General features: G+C 39.2%; 1 protein-coding gene across 1 annotated transcript in view; it reads right to left on the bottom strand.

The window, feature by feature from the left end:
• frem2b (FRAS1 related extracellular matrix 2b) overlaps positions 1-9,704 on the bottom strand; it is a gene marked incomplete at its 5' end in the record, with an annotated part of 50,939 nt that extends 41,235 nt beyond the window's left edge. Inside the window, 2 exons of the mRNA XM_079246985.1 lie at positions 3,632-3,721; positions 4,694-9,704. Coding sequence (XP_079103111.1) covers positions 3,632-3,721; positions 4,694-9,704 — 5,101 coding nt within the window. The remainder of the gene's footprint in view (positions 1-3,631; positions 3,722-4,693) is intronic.
• Between the last annotated feature and the right edge of the window lie 16,804 nt (positions 9,705-26,508).

The raw sequence follows: 26,508 nt of genomic DNA, 5'->3' as shown, positions 1-26,508 counted from the left end.
CTAGTACAAATAACAGAATATTTTGAAGTATGTTTTATATATTTTTAAGATGCACATCTCATTATAATTAAAAGCAGATGGGTTTATTTATTCATTCATTATCCTAATTGCTTAGTCCGATTAAGGGTCGCGGGGAAGCTGGAGCCTATCCCAGCAGTCTTTGGGCGACAGGCAGGGTACACTAAACCCATTGCAGGGGCAGATGGGTTTAGTCAAACTTAATCATTCATCATGTATTTTGACAAACACCATCACTAGGTTGTTTAAATTTGCATTGAAAGGCAAAAAAGAAATGTTTTTTTGTCAGTATGTCATTAAAATAGCACAAGACTCAACATAAAAATTAGAAGAGGTAATACAGATATATATGCTGTTCATCCTTCTTTCTGTTTTTTTTTTTTTTTTATTATTTCTTTGTGTGTGATAGTTCTCTCCCCACTGCAGTCTGAATGTGTCTCTGAGGATAAGGTTTATGATCTGTGTAGATTTCCCCATGCCACATAGAATTTATAATACCTCTTTAAATGAAAGGTCTCTGGCACCAACAATTTGCAATACTATAATGTTTGAAAAGCTCTGCCAATCCTATAAGTGTTTAGATGTCGACTGTGATTATAAGTGTTCTTGGTGTCATTTGTTTCTGACTTTTATCACACAGTTTTGTCGGAACGGCAGGAATCTCATTCTATATGTTATTTGTTTTGTGCAAATATCATGTTAAGATAAGGAAGACAAACAGTTTGCATATAAACTGGAATAAAAGAAGACGAAGACAGCATATATGTATAGAAAGGAACAAATAGATGAACTTTCAGAAAATCTCAAATTTGTGTGATGCATTTGTAATTTCTGTTTGTGCCATTTTGTTCATTGGAAAAGGGCTATAAAAGAGCTTTCCTCTATTGATCATAGATAGATAGATAGATAGATAGATAGATAGATAGATAGATAGATAGATAGATAGATAGATAGATAGATAGATAGATAGATAGATAGATAGATAGATAGATAGATAGATAGATAGATAGATAGATAGATTGATAGATAGATAGATAGATAGATAGATAGATAGATAGATAGATAGACAGACAGATAGATAAATCATTTCTCAGTCAGTGCATTCCACCAATAGAATACTGTTCAAGACACTTGACTTTCACGACAAGATCTAATGAAGTTAGATAAGTGTTTTGCAGATTGTAATAGGCCACATTTTGAAAGAGATAAGTCTCCTCATTTGCACTAACACAAGTAATGATTCTAGCTGAAAGCTTAATCACTTATCGCTTACAGCTCTTGTTGCTACTCATACAAATGAAGACATGAAAAGGAAATATACAGAAGTATACACAACTATAGTCAATGTACACTTAGTAACCATAACAGCGGTGGATTAGATTTATACTGGCCATTAATGTGGACGGCATGCGAAGTTCTTACATTTAATCCATTATTCATCCACTCCACGCTTATACTTGGTGATGGTATGTTACAAGTCCCAGCTGCCCTGGGGGCAGACTAACAGAAACATGGCAGCCAATGTGCTCTGACCACTGTCGAAACATTCATATACCAGTGATGTTGACAGTGTGACGTGTCTTGCCCAAGGACACAACAACAGATGACTGGTGTGGAATATGAACCACCAGCTCTCTAATCATTGGACAACCTGCTCCACCACTAGAGCCAGAGTAGTGTACCCTTAGTGGTACACTACTGGCGATGGCAAAATACACATAACAACCAATGTTACCAAGGTCCAATACAGTCTGTCAGAGTTCTTTTTCTATTTAATGTCCTTTTTAATTAAAAAGACTGATCATTTTTCTTTTGCACATAACTAAGAGCTAGTTGTGTTTCACCATAATCACTTTTCAATAAAATGATAACTGGACAAACTGGTTGTGAGAGAAATAACAAACACAACTTTGAACAGAGAGTTGTCCAAATGTCTGACAACTTTATGCAGTTATTTGTATAAAACGCTTTTACAATGACCACCATCCCTAAAGACAGGTTAAAAAGTGGCAAAAATCCTGCACATCAGAACATCAGCACTCCGCACACATACATGGACTGAAAAATGTGCTAAAAATACTTCAACCTTCCATTGTTCATCACAGCTGTTGCAACAAACTCCCGGAACACCACCAAGAAGCCGCAACATGAATGGTAACTTTTTAACCCAATACCATTGCAATGTATAGCTGGTATTTTTTTTTCCAGTGAACTTGAAAATGAGAGCAGGAGCACGTCCCCCTGCCTAACATGATAGAATACAGCTGTATGCCATTTACACAGTTCAGCTCCTCTACAATGCGACTGTTCAAAGAGCTGCAGCGTCTGTCTGGGGATTCAGGCAGCCACCGGCATAGCTTAAATCTCATTAAAAATGTTCATTGCCTGCCTCAAAAGCTGCAGTGCAGTATGTGATGGACCGTCATGGATGGGTTTTGTATCTATTAATCAGTCAAATAAGCCATTTAGGTTAACCTATTAACATTTATAAAAAAGAAGCTTTTTTTTTAAAAAAAAAAAAGCGGATCGTGTCCCACAGTAAGCCTATACTTGTTATTGAGGAAAAATTAGAAACATACTATTTGGAGTTTCTAATAAAGTCAAAAGTATTTTAAAAGAGACAGTGAATTTAATTGCAAGTACTGCAATTACAAATTACCAGAGTGGGATTCAAGTATGTCATCAAGGAAGTGACAGAGAGGGGAGAGAAACCCACATAGATCCATGACAAATAAACAAAGTGAGGTAATAATAGAGGGGCTGAAGGAAATTTGCTCAGCAACAAAGGAACTCTGCCTACACTCAACACTGACACAAGCTCAGGTGAAAAAGAATAACTCAGAGCCAGCTTCTGCTTTTCAGCCATCAGTCATTAACAGTCCATCTACCTGTTGGCACTGATTTCAACCAAAGTAATGCATTTATCCTGAAAAATGGGAAATGACAAAATGGGTTGGGGGCCACTGAGATAGTTGTGGGAAAAGAGGGCCCCCATTAGTGTGTTTCTTTGTACTCACTCAACACAGCTGAAGGGTACTAGAAAGGACACACTGTAAGGCATGCTGCATCCACTAATCGGCAACATAGACATGATTGCCTCAAACCTTTCATTGAGCCTGTGACTGATTACAGATCCATGTTTATAGGAAGTCACTTGCTAATTGCTCTTCTAATTAGTTATTTGGTTAAATCAATAATTGGTTGCTTAAAAGATAATGAGTTATTATGGGTTGAGGCTATACAGAAGGCCTACCTCTGCTGTAAGACTAACATGAAATTTTAATAGGCAAGAAACGTTGATATTCATATTTTAAGTCTGAGCTAGTAGTTGAAAAGAAATCCACAGAGTGCAGCAGAGAAGGTATTTATCTACAGTATAAACAGTATTTCTGTCCTTTTCATTTTGTGCATGCCAGTTTTCTTACTTCTGCTCAAGTACTGCTGAAATACTTCTACTGAAATGCAAGAAACTACTGTTTTGAAACTCTCTCCTATTTTAGAACGCATTTTACATACTGATACGGTTTAATAAGGTAAATTGTGATATGCATGTAAGCCTATCATTTGAGAAATCCGAGATTGTCAATGCACAAATTGAGACACTGCCACTTACCACTGTCCTCAATAGAGAAATGAAAGGTGTCGCTTGTGGCACTGTCGCCATCCTTCAGAACATAGCATATGCTCATGTCGTCAATTTCAGCTGAAAGAAAGAAGGATTTGCATGAATAACAAAACTGATCCTACTAACAAACATGACATGGATTATTTAGGTAAAACGATTACATTTTCTTGTTAGACTGTGTGTCAGAGATAACTCTCACAGCTTCCTTTATAATGCAGACGAGGGTTGTGTGTTGAAATATGTATCCTGATAGTGTCTGGGGCTTTTGAAAGCCTAAACTGTCTGCTAAAGGGGGGTGTGTATCTATTGAATTCATGAATGAGAATGAGCATTAGCGATAGCTTGACTGTTAGGGCTCAATCATTCTAACATCTACCATTCTCATAGCACGATTGTCTGACTCTTAAAACCCTTACTTTTTCAAATATTTGATGGCAATAAATCATGTTTAAAATGGATTGGTCTATTAAAATTCAAATTATAAGTAGGGAGCGTCTGTATCTGTTTACTCTTGTGAGGACTCCTGAAATATTTAAGAGTCTCCAGGGAAAAGGATTCCACAGTAAGTCAGTAAATGAAATGCAGGGAGTACATGGACACTGACAGAAAACTGATGCTGCAACACTGATATTTACTGTTTACCAAAATCCCCGTCTGTTTGGTCTGTTTGACATGTTACTTCGGCACCATCCTATGTTGTTTACAGAACCAGGGATTTGCTTTGGGCCAGACTAACATGTCGCCCATGATTCTATATTCATATTATCTTTCATTACATGCCTGAAATCTGCAATAATTTAGAAATTTAGTAAAACTGAGGGAAAGTTCTTCTTCTAAACTGGCACAGACTTGAGTGAAACCTGAACAAAATTCGTTATGGGAGGATTATTTCTTGCATTACAAGAGGATCACAGATTGCATTACAAGAAAAATTGAAGTGAATCTAAGATTAACAGGAAATACACCTGAGAATAAAAATGTGTCTTTCAATAAAGGATCTGCAGGAGAATGAACAAGATTGCAAAATAGTTTGAAGAGCAGCTCGCTTACCTTGTGTGAAGCGGGTGATAGTCGCATTTCCTTTGTTGAGGTTTATCAGGTAACCATGTTCTGGGGCCACTGTAATTCCAAAAATTACAGAATCCCGAGGGCTGTCTCTGTCTTCTGCTTTTAGGGTCTTGCTTGTGATCACAAACCCCAGGTGACCTGCCTCTAAAACCCGCAATGTCGGGGCACCTTTGTTCACTACAATCTGTGGTGCCCCGTTATCCACAGACAGAATAGAAATCTTCATCATTTGAGGCTTTCGAGTCTCAAACACTGTGTCAGGGAAAACATAGAAGTCTGTGTGTGTGCCATCAGTGACAGTGAAGGAGAAACTGTCCTCTGCACTCTCTGTGCCATCATGTTTGTAGCTGATCAAGTTCTCATTAAGGTCCTGTTTTGTAAAAGAGGTGATCGGCCGGGTGTTATTTAAAAGCAGGCGTCCGTGAAGTGGGATTTGAGTAATGGTGAATTTTAAAAAGCGGTCAACAGTGTCTCTGTCTTCAGCTGTTAGCTCAAAAGGCGTGATGAGTTTGTTTTCTCCCTCAGTGACCACCAGGCTGTGTATTGTCACGACAGGCTTTTTGTTGTCCACATCAGAAATGGAGACGCGGAAAGTGCGGAAGACGGGGTTGTAGCCATCAGTCACTTCAAATTCAAAGCTGTCCATTTTCACCTCATCGTCAGCAGTGTGAATGTAAAATATTTTACTACCAGCCAGCTGAAGCTGCATAAAGGAGGAGATGGGCATCCCCGGAGTGTCTGTGCATTCCAGGTGTCCTCTCATTGGAGCACGGGTGATTGTGAAAACCAAGTGTTCGTCTGGGCTATTAAGGTCACTGGTACTGAGAAGGTCAGTTGTCAAAGTAACTCTCCCCCCTTCTTTAAGGGACACCCCTTTGCTAATCACATCAGGGAAAACCATGTCAATGCCACCAATTGTTACATAAAAATATCTGTCAATTAAAGGGTTAATGCCATCTGTCACGTCAAATTTAATAAGGTCCCGAATTCCCTCTTGTCCATTGTGAAAGTACACAATCAAACCGTGATCAACTTCACTCTGTGTAAAATTCATCCCAACCGTGATGTTTTGAAATGTCCCAAATTGCATCGTTCTTTGCAAATATCCCTGACCAGGTCCATATTTAATTATATAAGTTAGCGTGCTGTCCTCAGAATCCACATCAGTAGCTTTTAAAACATTGCTGTTAATTGTCTTTACATCACCGACCTCAATTTCAAGGCCATCATTGATGGCCATCCTCGGGGTTTCATCATCCACGGGGATAATCATAACTATCACAGTTTTCTCTACACTGAACCTTCCATCTGTGAGAAGAATGTCAAAGCTGTCCTCTGTGGTTTCTGAGTCGTCATGCTCATACACAATACTGGAGGCCTCCCTGATCTGATCCAAGGTGAAGTTAGACACAGGGAGTGTGCCAGTGGTGAGCTGATTGAGAATAAATCCATGCCTGGGGGGTTTGGTGATGAAGAATGTGAGCTGATCAGAAGGGAGATCTGCATCAGCTCCATTCAAAATAGGAGTATCAATGACTACGATCATGCCCTCCATAACTACAAACTCTCTCATGTAAATCTCCGGCTTTTCATCGTTACTGGGGATTATGGAGATGGGAAAAAAGTGCCTTTCAGAGAAATTGATGCCATCAGAGCATCTGAAGGTAAACCTGTCCTCCACTGGCTCGACTCCTTTGTGAATGCTTTGAACATAGTAAATGTGATTCTGTCTGATGTCCTTGATGGTGAAAGCACTAATAGCTGTTCCGGACCTGGATTTTTCTGAACCTGGAGCAGGAGAGATATTTTCCACATAACCTGATGTTGGCTGTACAATAATTGTACAAAGGAGGTCGTCACTGGGGGTGTCAACATCATCAGCGCTTATGTGAAGAATCTGAATGACATTCTTCTCTCCTTCAGTAACAGTAAATTGTGGCCCCACAAAGACCTCTGGAGCCTGGCTGTCCAGGGGAAGAATTGTTACATGCACTCTCACACCTGTGATTTTATTTCCTCCTACAGTCCACTCATCAGACATATCTGTCAAAGTGAGATTGAAATAGTCCTCCTTTGTGTTCAAGCCAATCTCCCCGCTGGTATGAGCATAGAGCACAAAGCCATTAATGATATCAGCTTGAGTGAATGTGCTTGATGGAACTCCTTTCACCAGGATTTGACCAAATGATGGCTTGTCCTCAACAATAAAGGTCAAACGGAGGTCATCAGTGTCTTCATCTCTTCCCTGGATGACATTACTTGTGATTTCTGTGGCTCCATTTTCCAAAACATCTATGTAGGAGCCTATTGTGCCAGCTGGAAGACTAATAGTTGGAATCTCATCATCAATCGGCTTCACTGTAATCTTTATAGTTATTGGAACAACGTGCACCCCATCACTGACGTCTATTTGTATCAAATCCACTGTTGATTCATCTCCATTGTGGACATATGAAATCATGCCATTTCCAATATCCTCCAGACGGAAACTATCTCCTTTTGTCATGTCAGTGAATGTAAACTGGATCTGACCATGTAGTGGAGGTTGTGTAACAGTGAAGGTAATCCTGTAGCTGTCTGTGTCTGTGTCTGAGGTATCCAGCTCAGCCCTTGTAAGGATATGTCTTCCATGCTCCATCACAGTAAAGCCAGAGTTTGTAATTTGAGGTGGTTTGTTGTCCACAGGCTTTAGAAATATAGTGAAAACTCCTTCTACACTATTTCTGGACACATCCTCCACAGTGTACTTAAACTGTAAAACATGCGTGGTAATTCCAAGCTCTAGATCGGGTGGTCTGTAAGCTATTTTATGGTGATTAATTTGTGCCTGAGTGAAAGTTGAGACTTCTGTGTTTGGATTTTCAGTTAGTACCAGAGCTCCCAGTATAACAGGGCTGTTCTCATCTGTGTCTGTTGGTGGTTGGATTATTGTGTATTTGAGGTCCCGATCCTCTGAGTCTAAGTCAGTGTACCGAAGGAATTTCTTTCGAAAGTGAGTGAGCTGATACTCATGTACAGTCATTTGTAAGGTTGTGCCAGGGTACAGTTCAGGAGGGAGGTCGTCAATAGGGTGGATTTTGATGATGAATGAACTCTGGCCTGACTGATTTGGTGGGTCATTGTCATCTTGTACTCTAAATAAAAACTGATCCATGATTGTACTGGTGCTGTGGGGCCCTATGTGCTTGTAGAACAGTTTTCCATCAGTAATATCCTGCTGCAACCATTCAGTCACGACTTTCTCATACATTTCATCCTCCGTATTAAACTTCCAGGTGGATGGGTCCTCTGGTGCCTCAGACTGACGCAGCATCACCAGGCCCACTGTAGAAAAGGGAGGCTCTAATGTGAATTTTATCGTAGAATCTTCAGAGTCGATATCAGCTGCACTGAGCATCAGTGAGGAGATTGGCGTCATTTGGTTTTTGAATAAAACCAAACCAGTGTTTGCATTGATTATGGGAGGTTCATCATCTGTTGGCACAACGGTGAGGGGAAAGAGAAACTCCACCTCATTTCTGCCATCTGTCATTTTGAAAATAATATTGTCACTATACGTATCGCTACCATCATGCTGATAAATGACTACTCCAGCATCAAGGTCGGCTGGGGTGAAAAATTTCCTCCTTGAGTCCAGAACAGTTAACTCTCCATGCCTCAGTCCATCAATAACAGTAATTTTGACATTATCTAAATTGTCCTCATCGCTGATTTCCAGATTCTGTGAACTAGACAAAGGCCTAGACTGGCCTTCATATAGTAACTGTCCAGTATTCCTTGTGACCACAGGGGCCAAGGTGTTCATGGGCTTAACAACAATCATGAAAGCGAAGGGGTCTGACACAGCTCCTTCTGTGTCCACAACCTCAAACTCAATCTGGAAAATCCTGTCAGTGTCTGAATCCACAGCTGGGGGTTTATATGCAATTTTCAATTCTTTGAGGTCTCCTTGATAAAATGAGGTTATTGGTAAATTTCTGTCATCTGTGCTGACTATGTAGCCCTCCTCAAAGGACAGAGGGGATGTGATGTTGAAAATTAATTCGTCAGGATTAGACTCCACATCTTCTGCAGCCAACATGTCCATTGTTATTGCTGTCATTACAAACTGGTCTACTTCCATCATCATCATAGCAGTAAAGCTGGGCTTAGGGGCAGTATTGTCCTCTCCATCTTTTATTCTCACCAAAATCTGGAAAAACTCCTGCTTGAGCAAATTTCCTTCTTTATCATGCAATTCAACAAGCATAGGAATGTAATCTCTGTTTGGAGACTTCAAAGAAAAAGTGTGCTGATATCGTGTGTTCATTTTAATAAACTCATCACATTCCAGCATTGTTCCAAGGCTGTCTTCGTCCACAAGTTTCCCATATCTAGGAAGCACGTGACTACTGGAGAGTGATGCTATTTTGCACTGCTGGGCACTTCTATCAAAGGTAAATTCTAAAATTCTTCCATCGATGGGATTACTTGTGCCGAGCAGTCTATCAACAGTAAGTGGCATATTTTTGGTGAGCACTTCCAGCTGGGTAAACACAACTTCCACTTCCATCATGAATGGGATGATAATTGTATCCGTTTGGGTGTCATACCTGAGCTGTAACCTCACTCGGTCCCTCGGAGGACTCCTGGAGCCAAAGTGAGAATACTTCACGTCGTTGGGGCCAAATTCACATGAGAACTTTTTCGGAGACAGTCGTCCAGGTCTTTGAGACAAGGGATCATTATCCAAAACTGTAATGCTGCATCTGTCACCGGGTTGAACTTGGATGACCAAATCGTTAACGGGATCAATGAAAACTGATCTCCCAAAAGGCACACGGATCCCATTATTAGCAACCAGTATGGTGTCTTCTGAAAGCTCGGACCTCAAGGCGTATGATAATCCATAGCTGTCAAAAACCTGTGCAACTGCATCACCTGTCAGAATCACTGCAAGCAGAAGCAAGGCAGCGGCGGTCCCGTGGAGATGCGGGGAAAGAATCAAAGCCATTTGGAGAGCGGAACCGAAGCGGAGACGCGGTGAACTTTGTACATGCACTCTTATAAACTGCGTACCTCGGTTAAAGTTGCAGGAATATAAGCTCGCCACTGGTTAACGTCACCTACGAGCACGAAGGTGCACCATCCTCACACGGCAGTTGTGCACTGTTCAGCTCAACTTCTTACTCCTGCTTTGCTGGAGTAAGGAAAGTCACGCCCTCCTATCAGACAATTGGTCAATATATCCGATGGAATGCATTTGTCAGGTTTTAAATGGACGTGGCTTGTGTCATTCTGTGCAGGGAAAGAAAAAAATGTCTGCTAGGATAGATTTTTACAAGGTTGACTAAGGGAAAAACATTATGAATAAGGGGATATTAGAGTAAAATACAGCAATTATTTCATCTACAGCCTGCAGTGTTGCTGGAACTGTGTACATTATTTATTCCTCAAGCAAATCAGGCAGTTTCCAAGATGTTTAAAAATACCTAGACTGTTCCTTCAACCTTCCTAAAAGACAAAGGAGAGCAAACAGAAGCAAAGTTCTGCAAACACATATGATCTCCTGTGTTTGGAGATCTTTGTCTCCCTCTCCTGGTGTATACTTTTGGGAGCCTGAACTTTATAAATTACCACAGAATTTTTTTTTTTTAACTCTTTCCCCTTTATGTCTCTTTTGTTTATCTATTTATCTGTCCATCTTTATTTCCCCCATGTTAACAGGCCCCAAACAGCATGTGAAGTACTAGAACTGAGCTAAATGTTTGAGATTAAATGACAGAAAGTGAACATTGTCAGGAACTGTTGATGTTTGTGTTGGTGTAAAGGTAGCGCCTCAAAAAATGTATCCCCACAGGCATTCTGTTTAGCCAAAAACGTGTTGAGAACGCTGCATCTCATTTTAATATGCTTAACAACGTTCACAATGTGCTCCTAAACAAATGAAAGTTTATATGTATTGGACTCGTGCAGTCCTGTTTCTTTATGACCTCAAGGTGTAAAACACCTTTCCAAGCAGAGCATTCTCCTCTGACTCTCGACAAGCTCAGTCATGATCCAACCTCTTTCTGCACCACTTATTGTATGTGCAGAACTGGTGTTGATTAAAAGAACACACACAGAGGTACTTGTCAATGCAACTGGATAAGTCAAAATGACTGCATTTTATCAGCTGTGAATTTGACTGGGACACTAAAAACACTTAAACTTAGCTAAGTAGTGCACATAAAGAACAGATTAAAATATGTTTAAAAGGGAGCTCCTGGTGAGCAGACAGATGAAGCTATGCAAAAATCCTCATTCCCTTTTTTTCATGTATTGTGTTACAATAAAAGATGTTATAAAATAAGGAGAAGGGGAAAAAACAATGTTTTCTGTACAAATCTTTGTATCACAGATACAGCTATTATGAATGTTTGACCAACCTCACAGCCTTTGTGTATGCACACATATACATACGCTCCCCTATAAATGCACAGCACCCCTGGAGCCTTATACCGCCTGGAAGAATTTAACTTTGGCTATGCTCAGTTTCCTTTGATCCCCTGTAGATGATTTTCATTCCATCCATAACCATGCGGGTGCAACCATTGTGTCTGCACCTTCCTTTAGTTCTACATTAATGACAGACAAACCATCTCACAGTTGGCATGTGCTGAAATCAGTACACAGTAGCTGCCACAACAAACGTTGCACTTGAATTTGCACTGGACGCTATTGACAGGGTCCAATTATAAATATAGGCAAGCAAACTGCAAGGCAAAGCCCCTGGGCTTTGACAGCTTCTAGTTACAAGAGAAAATGAAAAAGAAGGGGAATAGAATTTTCTGACAGCAGCGATAGTACAGAGGGAATTGGATCATACCCAAACCTTCAAGCTTATTTTGGAAGCAAGGGGGAGTTTGATGATATTCTGTCATATCACATTTATATCAAATTTATTGTAAATGACCAATCGCTCCTGGTAGATAGAAGTGTCAGTCTGTAAAGAACTCAAGATTGTAATCACACACCTGATGTGCAGAAGATTTATTGTTGAGCACTTATATGTAGTGCAGATGGGACTCAGGGTGAAATATTGCAGTTCAGCTCTCCTTTATGCACCATTTATATATGTCAGAAAAACAAAGGATGACTTTAAGTTGTTCATTCATTTAAGATTTTCTCACCACTGGGTGCTGACACTACAAGACTGAAAGGTATTCTTTTCTTCTTTTTTCCTTCTTTGTGTCCATTAGTGTTCAAACCTTACTGTGTTTTGATTTGTAGTGAATGCGATGACAGCTAACTATGCATTTTGCAAGCTGTATAAATGAAACTATGTCTAGAAGAAAGGAATAAAAGGAATAAAAATAAAGTTATATGCAATGGTGAGCTAAATGTGTTCTGTTTTGCTTGCTGTTCACAGTCTCCGTAGCTTAGAGCCCTGTCTTGTCATCAGTACACAACAAGCACAAACCAAACACTGAAGGACTCATATTTCACGGGTGTCAGTGACACCACTGTTGTTATAACCCTGTTAACAGAGATATGCATCATGTAAGGCGACTTGAGCTTTGAGAGGTGACATCAAGTCGACCTGATGCTGGGATAATGAGGAGCTGCAAGATGGACCATCTGTGTGTTCAGTCTGAGCTTAAATCTACAGCCAAACAAACTCTCCAAATCATCCTATCTTACATCTGTACACTGTCTTTTTTAACACTACAAACCAGTGTGTGTGTATATATATATACTGAACTCTTATATTATTGCCGAGGTTTACTTTATTTATGCATTATGAAAGCAGTATCTTTGTTTCAGTGTTGCTAAAGTAACTAACTCCATTTTGACAACTGCTTGGACTTAGCAGGACTATTTTTATACTTGGTTATTCCCCAGAGACACCGCATCCCCAGTCTCACTGATCTCATTAGGGCTATTTTCACTCATTTCATCTCTGTCACACACAATTCTTCTGAGCTGAGGCCCTATACTAAACTGATTGTAGAAACCTCTCTGATATCTTACCCTATAAAAATAAATTGAGTAACCTATAGTACTCAACACCAAGCCAACCGGCAGCCAAATCCATCTTTTCTAGCTTATTTTACTCCTGGGATGGTACTGCAGAACAAAAAAGCGGCTGAACCTGTCGAGTTTCATCAAATTATTTATTTGCACTTCCAATTTTCCCAAGTGTATTTAGACCTTTGAATTAGGACTATGACATATGGGTAAAGCAATCAGATCACTTACAAAACAAGCTGGTTGTGTAAACAATCCTATTTTCACACTTAGTTCAGTTGCAAAAACTTTGCAGGAATCCACATATAGAAAAAACATTAATTACTTAATTATGTGTGAGTAGTTGGGTTTTTATTTCTTATATCATTAAAGGTTATCTAACCATATATGTCTATCTTAGTCTGTAGGTATACATGAGTCATATGAGGAGATATTTATTGATGAAAATGGGTTATAAGAATAACTGTCTGCAACATATTAAAAGGAAAAAAAAATATCAATCACTTGAATGTATTCGGGCAGCATGTAGCTTTTTTTTATTTCACATTGAATGGTTTATGAAACAAAGTGAAACTATGTACAAAGGATCAGACAAAGAATAACAGAATATGGACTAGTTGCTGGTAAACACCAGAATAAAAGCCAATCTGGCATGGCTTAACTAAATGTGGCTGGTATAACTGTGGTAAGGCTAAAAGGAAATGCGAGCAGGTCTACAGACAGGTGTAAGATTGCAGAGAGTTATGACAGCTAAGAAAGTGCGATTGCCTGGAGGAAAATAGAAGGTATGGAATGTTTCAGATAGCTGAATAAAGAGTGAGTGGCTGTGGGCAAGAATATATATCATCCTGCTCAATGTCAAATACCAAATTCTTTATGTATGTGTGGAATGATGTTAATGTTAGCATGTGACTCAATTCCAGCAGTGACATGTAGCCATTTCATCATGGTTTGTGGTTCAAAATCAAAAAGTTCCTATTTTCTCTTCATACAGTCATCCTCAAATTTATTAATACCCTCCCATTAAAAAGGAAAAAACAGTTGCCTGTGAAGTAAGCTTAAAATTGACTAAATAATAAATAAAAAAATATGGAAATCATTACAGTATTCTAGTTCAACAGAAATATTTTTAAAAGCAAACAAATATGATAAAATAATACATGTTACCGGTTTATATGTCATCACTCAAACTAATATTTTTGTTAAACAATCCTTTTGATGTTTCCACTACAGTAGATGGTTTTCTCTACCTCTTAATCAGACGTCTGCTCCTGTTGTCCCACTGTTTATCAGAGAAGTGATCTAAATCATCCAGGACTGCTTTGTTTGTTTTTGTTGTTTTTGTTGTTGTTGTTGTTGTTGTTGTTGTTTTTCTTCAATTCATTTAAATTAAAAAAAAATTCTAGTTTTTTGAGTGACTGTTGTTAATTCAGCCTTTTTCTTTAATAAAAGGATATGAATGCATTTGTGGATGACTGTACATGGCCAGTTATACAGCATATTTGGGACATTTTTTAATGTGTGGTGAAATTAGCATCCATGATATTTAGTACACAGATCTTAAAGTGTCATGTGTTAGGCGTGTCAGTATTCGAGATATGATATATGTCAATTATCTGATACAAATTACATTTTTTAACAATTACATGAAAATGACTTTCTCCATATACTCATATTGTGCTCTGGTAAGAATACTATGTATCCAAGAAATGTTAATAAAGTGTGATTCAATTCAATTCTATTCAATTCAACTTTATTTATATAGCGTCAAATCACGGCAATGCCATCTCAAGACGCTTTACAGACAGAGGAGAAAACATAATGAAAGCCAATTCATAATAGCCTATATAAGGAAACCAACAGATTGAGTTGAGTCCAACTCAATCTCCCATCCTGAGCAAGCACACTGGCGACAGTGGGAAGGAAAAAAACTCCCCTTTAACAGGAAGGAAACCTCCGGCAGAACCCGGCTCAAGGACAGGCAGCCATCTGCCTCTGCTGTGTGGGGGGAAGAGGACAGAAAGACAACAGACAACAGGAACTGCTACTCCCGGCCAGGGAGACCTGCTGAGACAGGAGACATACATGTTAATGATGCAACACTGTTATGGGGGGGGGGGAATAAAAGAGAGAGATAAAGAGAAAAAGAAAGAAGCTCAGTGTATCAGGAAATGTCCTTCAGCAGTCTAAACCTATAGCAGCATAATTAAGGGATGCTAACCATCCCTAGCTATAGGACTTATCAAAAAGATAAGTCTTCAGCCTAGTCTTAAAGGTGGGGAGGGTGTCTGCTTCCCTAACACTAACTGGGAGCTTATTCCATAAGAGAGGGGCCTGATAACCAAAGTCTCTGCCTCCTGTTCGGCTCTTTGAGACTCTAGGAACCACAAGTAAGCCTGCAGTCTGCGAACGAAATACTCTGCTTGGTATATAAGGAACTATGAGGTCTTTGATATATAGTGGTGCCTGGTTGTGGAGGGCTTTATATATAAGGAGAAGGATTTTAAATTCTATTCTAGATTTAACAGGCAGCCAATGAAGAGAGGCTAAAACTGGAGAAATATGATCTCTCCTGCTGGTTCTGGTCAGGACTCTGGCTGCAGAATTCTGGATCAGCTGAAGGCTTTTCAGGGCATATTTAGGACAGCCCAGTAATAGAGTTACAGTAATCTAGTCTCGAAGTAACAAAAGCGTGAACCAGTTTTTCTGCATCACTCTGAGACAGAATGTCCCTAATTTTGGCTATATTACGTAAATGAAAGAAGGCTGTTTTAGTAACCTGCTTAATATGTGGGCCAAAGGACAGGTCCGAGTCAAATATTACTCCAAGGTTTCTCACTGTAGCACTGGAAGCTAAAGTAATGCCATCCAGGTTCATTACAAAACTGGAAAATTTAGCTCTGAGTTTTTCAGATCCAACGAGAATTACTTCAGTCTTACCTGAGTTTAAGAGGAGAAAATTTCTAGACATCCAAGTCTTTATGTCTATGAGACAATTTTGTAGCCTATTGGGCTGATTTGTTTCATCTGGTTTAAAGGATAAGTATATCTGAGTATCATCTGCATAACAATGAAAGTTTATTCCATGCTGTCTAATAATTTTGCCTAAAGGGAGCATATATAGTGTGAAGAGTACTGGTCCAAGTACAGAACCTTGAGGAACTCCATGACTTACTGTAGTTTGTGAGGAGGACTTGTCATTTACATGAACGAACTGAAGTCTATCAGATAAATATGATTTAAACCAGCTTAACGCTGTACCTGTAATTCCGACCACCTGTTCTAGTCTTTGTAACAGAATGTTATGATCGACTGTATCAAATGCAGCACTAAGATCAAGCAAGATAAGTACGGACAGAAGTCCTTTGTCTGAGGCCATAAGAAGGCCATTAGTAACTTTCACCAATGCCGTCTCAGTGCTATGATGAGCTCTAAATCCTGATTGAAACTATTCGCATAAATTATTTCTGCTTAGGTGGGCATGTAGCTGAGCTGAAACTATTTTCTCCAGAATTTTGGACATAAACGGGAGATTTGATATCGGTCTATAATTTGCTATCACCTCTGGATCCAGAGATTGCTTTTTAAGTAAAGGCTTGATTACAGCAGTTTTAAATGATTGTGGTACATATCCTGTCACTAAAGACATATTGATAAGATTTAATAGAGATGTATCAATTAAAGGGAAAATGTCCTTAAAGAGGCTCGTTGGGAGAGGGTCTAAGATACAGGTGGATGGTTTAGATGAAGCTATTATTTTAGTTAATTCAGAGGATTGGACAGGACAGAAACTATTTAGACACAAGTCAGATCCTGGTTCTAAGGATTTATCAGAGACCACAACAGGCTCAACATTATAGGTAGAAGGAAGCGTATTGTGAATTTGATCTCTAATAGTATCAATTTTATTCCTGAAAAAATACATGAAATCATCACAGCTAAGTGAGAAAGGAATACATGATGTGTAACCCCAGTTGTGGGGGCACCGGGGCATTGTCAAAACTGACTTCATTACAGTCTAAATACCATGACCAGTACAGTGGAAATGAACAACACAAACCATTCATGCGTAATCAAAAACTATGTTTTTGACTGCAGATTCTTATATGTTATTAAACCTCGTAATCATGGGCTTCTTGTGGCGATGTCGTCACCTACATGTCAAAGGTTACATGAGTTAATCGGATTGCTGCCGGATACCCCACAGGCCTTCCTGCTCCTGATGAGTTTTCTAACTAAAAGGCACTTAAGATGTATGCCCACCCTGTGTGCTGATCTTATTGTAACTGCTCAACAGGAAAAAGAAATGAGTATTCACTGTGTGACATCTTCACATTTATTTGTCATAAGTAAAAAAAATAAAAAATACATCTCAGGTTGATTACCAAAGAAAAATACAAATTCTGTAGTGCAGAGATGGGGAGTCTTAAACATTGTGTTTTCATAGTTGCACCCTGAAAGACGTATCTCTTCCTATGAGGAAGTCTGTTGATATATTTATTTCCTTGTATACTGACGATGTTTTGTAAGACGTGATGATTTTTTTAAGTCTCTGGTCTGTAAATGTTTCTTCATTTTTGAGAATAATCAACAGAATTTCAATAAAATCAGAGTATTTTCACTATTTTGTTTGTAAAGTCACTGTGTATGTTGAAGTCATCACATCTGCTGAAATCTAAATAACATTTCAGAAAGACTCATCCATGTGTGTGTGTGTGTGTGTGTGAGAGAGAGAGAGAGAGAGAGAGAGAGAGAGAGAGAGATATTCAGAAAAAGCAAATAAAGAAACATCTTACATCAAGTTTTTTCACAACATCCACATTTTAAAATAAATGTTAAAATAGTTTCTGTTTTGGTGTCATCATTTATAGTATTAATAAGTACCAAAACAGCTTTTAAATTCTTATTTAAACTAAATTAAATTAAATTAAATTAAATTAAATTAAATTAAATTAAATTAAATTAAATTAAATTAAATTAAATTAAATTAAATTAATGTGTTATTGTAAGTGTGAATCTAGGCAAAGGGTTAAAGAGAAACAGGAAAATGCACCATGAATGGAGAATGCTTTTGACTTCCGGTGAAGCTCTCATCCATTTTCCCCCCTTGTTTTTCTCCACGACTTTTAACCAGTTACTGGACATGATGCCTTGTAATCCGTCCAATCAGCAGCTAGCTAATGGCAGAGCGCTGTTTGAATGAAGAATCCAGCATCTCTTTCAGAGAACTAATTTACATCGAGCTGATTTCAGGCTGATGTTCGTCTCGTCGAAACGGAAGGCTGTGGCTGTGTCTCAATCAGCGCACTAACACTACTTCGCGTACTATATTTCAGTGTGTAGTGCGTTTACACTGACTTTTGTGCCAAAAACTCAGTGCACTGAAAGTACTCGGATGCTGCCCTAACCCCGCCCATAAATGCAGTGTGGAACGATGGACACTTTGCGCACTAAATCGATGCCATTTTGCTGACGTAGCGGAAGAGGATGGACTTTCCATCAGTTTACCAGGTAAATAGTGTCGGAGTTTAACGCCGGTCCAGACGGAGATTCATTTGTATAAATGTAAGTATTAAATTATTCCGTTATGATTGTGATGTATACTGCAACCTGCTAATCTATCCCTGACGACAGTTATGGATCTGACCATTTGTCAGATGGGTAGTTAGAACCGTAGGTTAGCACACTGTTAGCAGTTTTTATCCGCTGTAGTGGACGTATACAGGTTATATGTGTTATAAATGATGAATGTTATAGGTTCTGTATGTTCATTCATCCTTGTTGAACGTCCAGATAAAGCATTGTGGTGTTTATAACGTAAACTATTAATACCGATATAGCGCCAGTTTTTAGAGAGCGGTCCGTTACTATGGTTACCACTGATGCCATAAATCTGCATCGTATCGTCAGATCTGAACTGCTAAGACTGAACGAGAAAATATAGATATAAAATAAACATAGTAGTGAATTTAGTTGGTATGATTATTAGAGTGCAAAGTGTGAGGTGTTGTAACTTTCTACATGGCTCCACCTCGTCTGTCCCTGATTGAAAATCGATCGAGTGTGTGTGTGTGTGTGTGTGTGTGTGTGTGTGTGTGTGTGTGTGTGTGCTTAGTTTACGTTGTAGTTGGTGTCATGTAATATTTACTAAATGTTTTGTGTGTTTTGTGTATGGTAATAAATTAATCATTACAAAATATATAATTATATTAGAAAAATGTAAAGAGAAGTTCATTGTAGATCTTCATTATATAGAGACACACAATTTGTTCTCCATTCGCCAAATTATTTATTGTTTAGATATAAATGCAATCGTGATCTGGGGAGTAACACATCATTGCCATCCTCTGCCTCTCATCAGCCTCACAGACGGTTCCTGGAGATGTTGCTGGTTCTCCTGCTGGTTGTTTCCCAGCTGCCCACCTGACATCTTCATCATCATCTGGCTCCAGAAGGTCACCGCTGCTCATGCAGATGTTGTGGGGGACGGTGGACGTACTTCACATCCTTCCAGAGCCTTTAGGAAGACGGACCACCACCTGGTCTTTAGGATCCTTGATGACCTCTCCACACACACCTGGCTTCTGACAGGCAGCAGTTGAAGCGAGCTTGCAGGTGGATTCAGACAGGCTGCCTGAGGAGCGCCATGAGGAAGATGGACTGCTACAAGCAGGGGGAGATTCAATAAAGGATTCAATAAAATGTTTCTATAACAATTTTGCTGCATCTCTGTGTCTGAGCATCTTCTTTACAGCATTACATTCCCTACGTTATCATTTATAATCCGTTTCCCGTTGCCAAATGTGCACAGCATCAGAGTAAACACCAGTTAAAACTGATGTGTTTCATGTAAAGGACATTTTTTCCACTGAAAATATCTTTGCATATTTAAAAGCTGTTTTATTAGTGTTTTGATTTGCACTTTATTATACTAATAAGCATGTGGGAGATATGCAGACACATGACAGTCTGATGTTGCTTTGTATTGTTAACAACTGAGATAGATCACTATAGTGTAGGCCATAATATATGATGATATGATACATGAAGTTATGTTTGCTGGATTTGTTCATTTATTTTTTACAAATTCCTAAAAAGAATTTAGTGGGACGAACCGTCCCTGAAACGATAAGCCAACAATGATGCAAGTCTGGCAACAGGTACGCACTCTGGGCACGTATGCAGGCGGGTCATACACGTTACAAGTAAATAAATATACGTACCAGTTCAGCCAATCGGAGGAGGATCCTTCGTCACCTTTAATGCGATGTAGTTTCATTAGAGAAGCAAATTCATTCTCGTAATTTAGCGCTTTGTTTTACTTTTGGTGGCAGAAGAGTTGTGGCCAAATGCGAGTTCGTCACTACCGGTTTAGTGACCGAGGTAAAGTTAGTTTGATGTTTGATATTCAACAGATATTCGGACACCCAGTCTCCCGACCTCGTCGTGGGGTTAAGATGCACGATGAAACGGTCTTCTTAACTTCATACCTTCCATCTATATTTGAACACCCAGTCTCCTCGTAATGAATTGCCGACCCTAAGCTGCTTTGTCGTGGGGTTGTGACAGCAAATTTCACCGCAGCGGTCTTCACCACCGGCGGATAGTTAGGGACCGTCAACAAATTAACCATGGCAGAATTTAAACATAACTATCTCCGCAACCACTGGGGCTATGAATGTCAAAACAATTTTAAACAGTTTACGATTTATCTGTGAGTGCTACACTGCCTTTATTTTCTCCATTTTCATCTAGTCCTATTTTATATGAATTTTTAATCAATTCAAACATCAATAGGTTTTTACTCACATGACTTACACACCTAAAATCACTGCCTAATTACTAGTCCAGTCCTGCCACACATTGCACAGCCTTTTATTTTCCTCATTTTCATCTTGTGGGATTTTATATGAATTTTTTAAGATTTCAAAGTTCAATAGCTTTTTAGTCATGTGACCTACACACTTCAAACACTGCCTAATGATTCAGCTAGTCCTGCCACATGTTGCACAGCCTTTATTTTCTTTGTTTTCATCCTGTGGTATTTTATATGAATTTTTTAAGATTTCAAAGTTCAATAGCTTTTTAGTCATGTGACCTACACACTTCAAACACTGCCTAATGGTTCAGCTAGTCCTGCCACATGTTGCACAGCCTTTATTTTCTCCATTTTCACCTCGGGTTATTTTATATGAATTTTTTAAGATTTCAAAGTTCAATAGCTTTTTAGTCATGTGACCTACACACTTCAAACACTGCCTAATGGTTCAGCTAGTCCTGCCACATGTTGCACAGCCTTTATTTTCTCCATTTTCACCTCGTGTTATTTTATATGAATTTTTTAAGATTTCAAAGTTCAATAGCTTTTTAGTCATGTGACCTACACACTTCAAACACTGCCTAATGGTTCAGCTAGTCCTGCCACATGTTGCACAGCCTTTATTTTCCTTGTTTTCATCCTGTGGTATTTTATATGAATTTTTTAAGATTTCAAAGTTCAATAGCTTTTTAGTCATGTGGCCTAAACACCTCAAAACACTGCCTAATTGCTCATCCAGTTCTTCCACATGTTGCACAGCCATTACTTTTTCCATTATCATCTTATGTCATCATATGAATTTTTATATTGAACAAGAGAATAGCTTTTTATAAAAAAAAAAATTGTTTAAGTTTTTTATTGATGAGCATGTACATGCATTTCCGAACATACAAACCAAAATACAACCGTATGAAAAAAACAACAAATTATAAAAAAAAAAAACAAAAAAAAAAAAAAAAAAAAAACAGCAAACAGCATATGGAACAACAAAAAGAGGAACAAGAACATCACATGCTTTGCAACTCCTTTGGTTTTCTGAGGAAAAAGGATTGATCAACATTTCAGATTTTCATATGGACCATTTCAAGTATATGTGTCAGTTGTGAAAAGCAAAATACAATCTCAAATTTTTCTTTTAAAATAAAATATATTTTTGAGACTTACACGTCATCAGCAACAGAGACAACACCTCCAAATGCCTTTCTTTAACTTTTTGAGGAGTGTTGTGGTCATCCCAAGGCACAGTTGGTGGAACCATCTTTTGCATGAGTCACACTGGATCTATAAGGTAATTGACAAACAATAAGAATAACAAAGTCTTACTCATACACTAACTTGGCCCAGTCCTGATAATCTAATATCATCCAAAATCTTAGCTATTCTCTGATAATGCAGGATTTGCATTGTTCATTGAAGATCAAGGTCAGATTAAACCTTGCAGACAGTTTTACTAACTGCCAACTGTCGACATATTAAAAAAAATACATACAAAATACTGTTCATGTCTAGCGTTATTTAGATCAATGTGCATTGCATTATATATACACAACTATTTTAGAAAGAGATGTGGTGATAATCACCTTGTTGTATAAAACAAAATAACTAACCCACATTGTCTTTGAGCCACCTCCAGGGGGCTTGTCTGTTGCACACATTGAACAATCTCTGTCTTCATCAAAAACTGCAACAAAAAGCCTGTATATTATCTTTCACTGCAAAGGTTGCAGTGTAATTACATTGATTTTAATATCCTATTTTACTTTTTCTTTTATCTACACACCTGAGCTTTCCAGAATATCAGCTGCCATCTCCTGCCGCTTGGCTGACATTGATTGTTTTGATGTGTCAATGTTAATGTCTTTGGGGATATGGGGGTGGTGTTCCACGACCTTCATGGCCATCTGCTCAGACATACAAAACATATTGTGATTTTCATTAAAAATGTATTATGGACTGAAGTGAAAGAGCATGTGTTTCCTGACTATTTTTATACATGCAATAAACATCTTACTGTATGAACTCACCTGCATCACCAATACACCACAGCTGAATGTGTCCTGTTGTATGGTATGGTTAATGACCCCACCTATCCACTTTTTATCCACCCAGTCACTTTTGCTGTGGCAGGTTCTTCGCATCTTGAAGTATTCCCTCATAAACAAGATATGTTTTTCACAAATTAGTTTTTGTTTGTATGAGCGTAATGGTAAAAAGTACATGGAACACACTTGTATAGCACTTTTATCCAAATAGTTAACAATTTTGCATTCTTTCACCTATTCACACACAAGTGATGGTAAGCTGTCACATAGTGTGCTTGTACAACCATCTGTATTAATTAGAATTGCTATGTGAAAATATATACAAAATAAAATCTAAACCTTAACTACAATTGTATACATGTTGTTGATTTTCTGACTTGAAATCTTTCCTTTTACATAATGTTGCCTAATAAATTATATGTTTTTATGTTGAGCTTGTCATTGTAAACAATGACCATTGTGTTGGTGTTGCATGTTATTGACATAGCAGTTAGTACAAATGATGTATGGGTGTATTACTTAAAAAACTAATGAAACTCATTTACACCACACCATAGAGATATTTAATTTTACCTGAATCTGGTTGCAGCATGATCTGAATCAAGTTTTTCATTTTGTCCGGTAGGATCCACAACAAATACCTGGCTGGTTGGTGCATGCAGAAACTGTGAAAAAATGTTAAGCTTAACAAAAAATTGCCTTAAATGCTTGGATCAATGATCTTTACAATTTATGTAACAATACTGACCAGAAACTTCCAGTGGTTGTTGTTGATGTTTAGAAAACTAATAACTGAAGTGTATTCCTCAAAGTTGACCTATAATATAGCATCTGACATTAGCCTATAAACAATACATCACGGTAAACCATTTGCTACCTATAATCCAAATGTAATTTAAATGTACCTTTGGAAGGCTCTGTTGACGCATCTCAGTTCGTGTCCCATTCATTATCACCCCTGCGCTATAGTGGTTTAATACATAAATACTGTGTCCAGGTCCTTGTTTTTTCAATGCCACTTCAAAGAAGCACTCAATAGTCTAAATAAAATAAAAAAAAAATTAAAAAAAAAAGAAATTATAAAAAATGGCATTTAAAGTGTGGCACTCATCCAAACATATACATACATATATATACATACATACATACATACATACATACATACATATATATATATATATATATATATATATATATATATATATATATATATATATACGTACATATATATACATACATACATACATATATATATATATACATATATATATATATATATATATACATATATATATATATATATATATATATATATATATATATATACATACATACATACATACATACATACATACATATACATATACATATACATACATACATATATATATATATATATATATATATATATATATATATATATATATATATATATATATATATATATATATATATATATATATATATATATATATATATATATATATATATGGGAGGAGTTCGGCGAGGCCATGGAGAAAGACTTCCGGATGGCTTCGAGGAGATTCTGGTCCACCATCCGGCGGCTCAGGAGGGGGAAGCAGTGCTCCATCAATACTGTGTACAGTGGAGGTGGGGAGCTGCTGACCTCAACTCGGGACGTTGTGGGTCGGTGGAGGGAATACTTCGAAGACCTCCTCAATCCTACCAACACGTCTTCCCATCAGGGAGCAGAGCTGGTGGACTCAGGGGTGGACTCTCCTATCTCTGGGGCTGAAGTCGCTGAGGTGGTCAAAAAGCTCCTTGGCGGCAAGGCCCCGGGGGTGGATGAGATCCGCCCGGAGTTCCTTAAGGCTCTGGATGCTATGGGGCTGTCCTGGCTGACACGCCTCTGCAGCATCGCGTGGACATCGGGGGCAGTACCGCTGGATTGGCAGACTGGGGTGGTGGTCCCCCTTTTTAAGAAGGGGGACCGGAGGGTGTGTTCCAATTACAGGGGAATCACACTCCTCAGCCTCCCTGGTAAGGTCTATTCAGGGGTCCTGGAGAGGAGGGTCCGCCGGATAGTCGAATCCCGGATTGAGGAGGAGCAGTGTGGTTTTCGTCCTGGTCGCGGAACAGTGGACCAGCTCTATACCCTCTCTGGGGTCCTGGAGGGGGCATGGGAGTTTGCCCAACCAGTCTACATGTGCTTTGTGGACCTGGAGAAGGCATTTGACCGTGTCCCCCGGGGGCTCCTGTGGGGGGTACTCCGGGAGTATGGGGTACCGGACCCCCTTGTACGAGCTGTCTGGTCCCTGTACGACGGTGTCAGAGCTTGGTCCGCATTGCCGGTAGTAAGTCGGATTCATTTTCGGTGAGGGTTGGACTCCGCCAAGGCTGCCCTTTATCACCGATTCTGTTCATAACTTATATGGACAGAATTTCTAGGCGCAGCCGAGGGGTTGAGGGGATCCGACTTGGTGGCCTCAGGATTGGGTCCCTGCTTTTTGCGGATGACGTGGTCCTGTTGGCTTCGTCTGGTCGTGATCTCCAGCTCTCGCTTGAGCGATTCGCAGCCGAGTGTTAAGCGGCTGGGATGAGAATCAGCACCTCAAAATCTGAGACCATGGTCCTCAGCAGGAATAGGGTGGATTGCCCTCTCCGGGTCGGGAGTCAGGTCCTGCCTCAAGTGGAGGAGTTTAAATATCTCGGGGTCTTGTTCACGAGTGAGGGAAGGATGGAGCATAAGATCGACAGACGGATCGGTGCGGCGTCTGCAGTAATGCGGGCTCTGCGCCGGTCTGTCGTGGTGAAGAAGGAGCTGAGCCAGAAGGCGAAGCTCTCGATTTATCAGTCGATCTACGTTCCTACCCTCACCTATGGTCATGAGCTGTGGGTCGTGACCGAAAGAACGAGATCTCGTATACAGGCGGCTGAAATGAGTTTCCTCCGCAGGGTGGCCGGGCTCTCCCTTAGAGATAGGGTGAGGAGCTCAGTCATCCGGGAGGGGCTCAGAGTAGAGCCGCTGCTCCTTCCCATCGAGAGGAACCAGTTGAGGTGGCTCGGGCATCTGGTCAGGATGCCTCCTGGACGCCTCCCTGGTGAGGTGTTCCAGGCACGTCCCTCTGGGAGGAGACCCCGGGGAAGACCCAGGACACGCTGGAGGGATTACATCTCTCGGCTGGCCTGGGAACGCCTCGGGATCCCCCCCGCAGAGTTGGCAAATGTGGCTGGGGAGAGGGAAGTCTGGGCTTCCCTGCTTAGGCTGCTGCCCCCGCGACCCGACCCCGGATAAGCGGCAGAAGATGGATGGATGGATGGAATATAATGCATAAATATGCAATAATTATATGATATACTGGTAAGCTCATACAATAGAAAAATGCTGAAATATAGACAAATAATAAATAAAATAAATAGTTAAATAAAAGAGATAAATAAAAATAAAATGAATAAAAAAATATCAGCACTTGTTGTGCAATTAGTGTGTTGAGGTAGTGAGGTCACATGACTAAAAAGCTATTGAACTTTGAAATCTTAAAAAATTCATATAAAATAACCCGAGGTGAAAATGGAGAAAATAAAGGCTGTGCAACATGTGGCAGGACTAGCTGAACCATTAGGCAGTGTTTGAAGTGTGTAGGTCACATGACTAAAAAGCTATTGAACTTTGAAATCTTAAAAAATTCATATAAAATAACCCGAGGTGAAAATGGAGAAAATAAAGGCTGTGCAACATGTGGCAGGACTAGCTGAACCATTAGGCAGTGTTTGAAGTGTGTAGGTCACATGACTAAAAAGCTATTGAACTTTGAAATCTTAAAAAATTCATATAAAATAACACGAGGTGAAAATGGAGAAAATAAAGGCTGTGCAACATGTGGCAGGACTAGCTGAACCATTAGGCAGTGTTTGAAGTGTGTAGGTCACATGACTAAAAAGCTATTGAACTTTGAAATCTTAAAAAATTCATATAAAATAACCCG

This window comes from Telmatherina bonti, assembly GCF_933228915.1.
Source record: "Telmatherina bonti genome assembly, chromosome: 9".
Taxonomy (NCBI): Eukaryota; Metazoa; Chordata; class Actinopteri; order Atheriniformes; family Telmatherinidae; genus Telmatherina; species Telmatherina bonti.
This window is presented reverse-complemented; position numbering and strand designations above follow the sequence as displayed.